Source organism: Triticum urartu, chromosome 6A (genome assembly GCF_056163025.1).
Source record: "Triticum urartu cultivar PI428250 chromosome 6A, HENAU_Tu73, whole genome shotgun sequence".
Taxonomy (NCBI): Eukaryota; Viridiplantae; Streptophyta; class Magnoliopsida; order Poales; family Poaceae; genus Triticum; species Triticum urartu.
The window spans coordinates 103,549,147-103,553,493 of NC_141878.1; the positions used below are offsets into that span (position 1 = coordinate 103,549,147).

The 4,347-nt window shown below is 55.9% G+C and overlaps 1 protein-coding gene across 1 annotated transcript; it reads right to left on the reverse strand.

Moving 5' to 3' along the window:
• Positions 1-2,276: 2,276 nt before the first annotated feature.
• On the reverse strand, positions 2,277-4,146 carry LOC125513526 (E3 ubiquitin-protein ligase ATL6-like). The gene has a single exon (XM_048678657.2). It carries the CDS (start codon positions 3,734-3,736, stop codon positions 2,516-2,518), a length of 1,221 nt encoding a protein of 406 aa, XP_048534614.1. The 5' UTR covers positions 3,737-4,146; the 3' UTR covers positions 2,277-2,515.
• Positions 4,147-4,347: the final 201 nt, after the last annotated feature.

Here is a 4,347-nt window from a genome sequence, read left to right on the forward strand (position 1 = left end):
AAGTTGCTCACATGGACCCCATATAAGATAATTAGGTACTAAAGCACATGCAAAGACCAAACCAATTTCTGAATTGCTAAGCATTTGAACGGCCAGAAATCTTGGTGCCGCCACACCAACGTGCCACAAATCGTCTTCCTGCAGTTCACGTGAGTCTCAGACTAATATTTTCATACTCCTCAAGTCAGAAAAAATTTGTCCCTCATTGTTCCAAGTTTGTCCCTTAGATAGATGTATCTAACACTTTCATCCATTTTCAGATAAATTTTTTCCGGACGGAGAGAGTAGATCCCAGCCGCACTCCTCTAGAGCTCGCCAATATCATATTTTCATCGTGAACGATGACATCCTCACACTCCATCCTTTGCTTCTTCTTTGCTCGCTGTTTCTGAGGCGTAGACACATGGGCATCAGGTAACTTGGGTTAGCTACTATCCTCAAGGCGATAAGGCTAATTCCAACACGACAACACGACGACTCAAACAGAAGCGAATTATATTTGGATTGGCTAGATGGACACAAAAAATGTTCGTTTTTGCCTGCCGGTCCATAGGTCAGCCCAACCCGGAAGGACACATTTTGCGGACATACATATTTAAAAAAAAATAGCCAACATAAGTCCAGTTTACATTAATTAAAACTTAAAATGTTAAATAGAAACATTAAAAAAAGTAGGCGGCAGAGGGTGAGGATCTAGGCATCGGTGTTGGCGTCCTCCTCCTCCTCAGTCAGGCTGACATACACCGACACCTCCATCCATGAGAAAGTCGTCTGGAAGGCTGTCAACGCTGCCAACCGCTAGACCGGCTGCTACGCTGCCTGCCGCTCGGCCTCCATCTTGCACTCGGCCGCCAACGCGCGCATCTCAGCCTTGTAAATTGCCGCTCCTCCTTCTCGGTCGCACCAAGCCAAACGGGTGTGTGCACGACACGTAGATGGGCACGGTGCTCGTCGATGAAATGAAGCGGGACTCCTCCGCCGAAGGCTCCAGCGTGGGCGGTGCTGGTGCCGGTGGCGGTGGGGGCGTGTTGGCCTCCATGACGGCCATAGATTTGGCCAGTGCCCGCGCATGGCCAGGCCACCTAGCCATCTTCTTGCGCTCCGACTCCCCAAATGGCTACTGCACCTCCTTGCCCTCCTCCTTCACCACCACCGGCAACAGTGGACCGCGGGTTGCACCCTTGAATCTTGATCGGCGGCGCAGGTCGTGCTCGGTGGCAAACCACGCGTCCCAGTTCGGTGATTCCGTTGTGTAGTTTGGGTGGCGGCGGAGCTCAGGTGGGAGGTCAGCACGGCGGCAGCGGATCTCTGCCGTCCGCGTGCAGTCTAATTGCGGCATCACGAAAGCGAAACCTTGTCGGGATTGAGGTGCCAGCCATACAACAAGTTGACGTCCGGCCATGACACCTACACGTGATGCTCCAAAAAATAATGGCAACGATGGAAGGGGATGTACATGCGCTGGTGTGTCGCCCGCGACGCCATGGTGAAGTTGGCCGGCGCCCCTATGAGGAACCGGCCTCGTGGTCATGCGTGCCGCAGTGCTTGCTGAAGAACCCCATGTTGATGGCGGCTAGAGCTGGGTTGTCGGGCAAATGGGTGATGTGCAGGCCGGAGACAGACACCGAGAGGAAGCACGGCACGCCCGTCTCGTGTCTGCGTGAACGTAAATCGAATCCAAATTTACGGTAGAAATGCGTCCAAATAAACCCGTGACAGACAAATTTTATGTTTACGTTCGTACGACGTTGGGCCGTGGTTTTTTGTCTCAACGAACCAAAACGGACGAAATGGATGAGCTGACTTAAACCTTTTGTGCAACATGTTCCGGATCCTTTCTTTTTACCCTTTTGGGAGACGCCTCCGGTGTTTGGTGAGAGCAACTGTTCCGTGAGCTCCCACCAGCCCCTCGCGAGAACCTCTAGATGCACTGCTAGTGTCAGATCGATGTCATCGGTCATCTCTTCCTCCGTATCAAAGTCACGCTCACCAAACCACCGATCATTTTCAGTCCACATTTTTGTTTGACGGGCGAAACCGAAAAGGAAAGGTTCGACTATTCGAGCCCGACCGACCGTGTGGTAAACGATGATGATTAATTAGTCCTTGTTTACATTCATGAAGTTTGTTGACCTGCTCACTAGGGAAACGCTCATGGCACGCCGGTTTACTTGCTCATTTTACACGGCTCCTCTTACTTATGAGCTATGATGAAAATGAAAGAGGGTAAGTAGACGTGCTGCCACCTGCCAAATAAAGCTTGTCCAAAGAAAAAGAGGAGAGAAAAATGTACGTACGTACGTAGTACTATACACACTTGAATGAATTACACAAGGACCTAATGAATGGAGTTTAACCGACGACTAACTAAAAGGTGTTTCTGTACAAAGTTTTCCCTGAATTGACCGCCGAAAAGAGGTTTTGTTTCGCCCTAAATTCACCGCCGAAAAGAGGGTTAACGGCGACGACAGAGACGTGTTCCTAAACTTTGCCGTGCTTTTCACCGCGTCAAAGTTCAAACACGGCGGCCGCCGAGTGGAAGTGGGCACGCCCCGCTGTCGCACTGCTGCTGTTCCGCGGCTGCTGTGCCGTCGCTGGCGACCTTCGCGCCGCCCTTGCCGGCGGCCTCGGCTTCGCCACGCCGCGACGACCCCCACGCCGAGAACGAGAGTCCCAAGAACGACGACATGGTGATGGCGGGCCACCGGCCGGACTGCCCGAGCCGGACGCTCCTGCTGCCCCGGCGCGTGCTCCCGCCGGCGCGGCCCTCCCGAAACGCTTGGAGGCTCTTCGTGCGCCGCAGCTTGCCCGCCGCGACGACCTCTCGGAGGACGTGCTCGGGCAGCCTCAGCGTGTACCGCTCCGCGCTCTCGGCCGGCGCTGCCGCGAGCGAGTGCCCCGTGGTGTGCGAGCGCGGGAACTGCGCGGCGGGACTCCGGCCGGACTTGCTGCGCAGCGCGCGCTTCACGCTGCCGATACGCACCAGCTCGGCCGCCTCCTCCCTCCTGACCCTCTCCTCCTCCGTCTCCTCGGCAGCATCGGTGATCACCACCGTCACTTGCTCCGGCGGCGCCGTGGGCGTTTCCTCCGCCGGCTGCGGCGCCAACGTAGCAGCTACGTCGTCCCGCTCCGGCGTCGCCGACGCAGCAGCAGCGCCGGATGCCACGGGGGCGTCGGCGCCGGGGACGAGATTCGCGCGGCAGACCGGGCAGGTGACGTGCGACGCGAGCCAGGCGTCGATGCAGTCGGCGTGGAACGCGTGCGAGCACTTGGGGAGGAGGCGGAGCGTGTCGTCGTCGTCGAACTCGCTGAGGCACACGGCGCACTCCAGCTCGCCCTTGCCGACCTTGTGCGCCTTGACGTCGGCGTAGGCCATGGTGGGGAGCGCCTCGAGCGCGGCGGCGTCCAGCCCTCTCATCCTCCTCGACCGCGCGGCGCCCGAGGTGAGGAACGCGATCCCGCCCACGCCCGGCCTGGCGCCGAGGTCCTCGCCGGGCCCGCCGAGCGGCCCGCCCGCGCATCGCCGGATGTAGATGGAGAAGAACCCGAGGAAGAAGAAGGCGGTGACGAGCACGACGATTATGACCGCCATGGACGGGTTGAAGTTCTGCGGGTCGAAGTAGCTCGGCCCCTTGCCGCTCTGCTGCGCGGCCGCGATATCGGCCGCCGCAGCGACGAGTATGGTGACGAGGAGAAAGGAGCTGCCGCCATTGCGGCGGCCGCGCGTCGGGTTCATGGATGGTGGTGGGTTTCTTCTCTTCTCTCTTTGGGTGCGGGACTGGGACTGGGAGTATTAACGGAGGCGGCCGGCGAGGGATGGTAGAGTGCGGAGTGTGTTCATAACTTCATATTCATATGTGGGCGGGGCCGTGGGAAGAAGATAAAAAGTCCGCGCGTGCCAAGATACGGTGAGGAGATGAGCAGGTGATCCAGCAGCCGCAAGGCCCGGCAAAGAGTCGTTAAATCCACCGCAAAACGGTCGCCGTACGAGAGGGAGAAGAAGATCGCTGTCGTGGATGATGTAGATGATACGGAAGAAATGGTTGGTGAGGTGCTGCTGTCGATTAATGAGTTCCATATTTTATTTTACTTTATTTTGGAAAGGCACACACTCCTCTCTAAAGATGACAGTTTTACCCATAGATACCCGACCTGAATGAATATGATTTGAATATAAATTTATACCTATGAATAGAGTCCGAACCCAACTGGACTAATGATGAATAGGACATGAATATAATTCTATAAGTGAACCCGACCAGTGAATATACTCGTCCATTTTTCTTTAATACTACTATATCTCTACTAATAAAAATACAAAGGAACTTCCCCGATCCCCACCAAGTA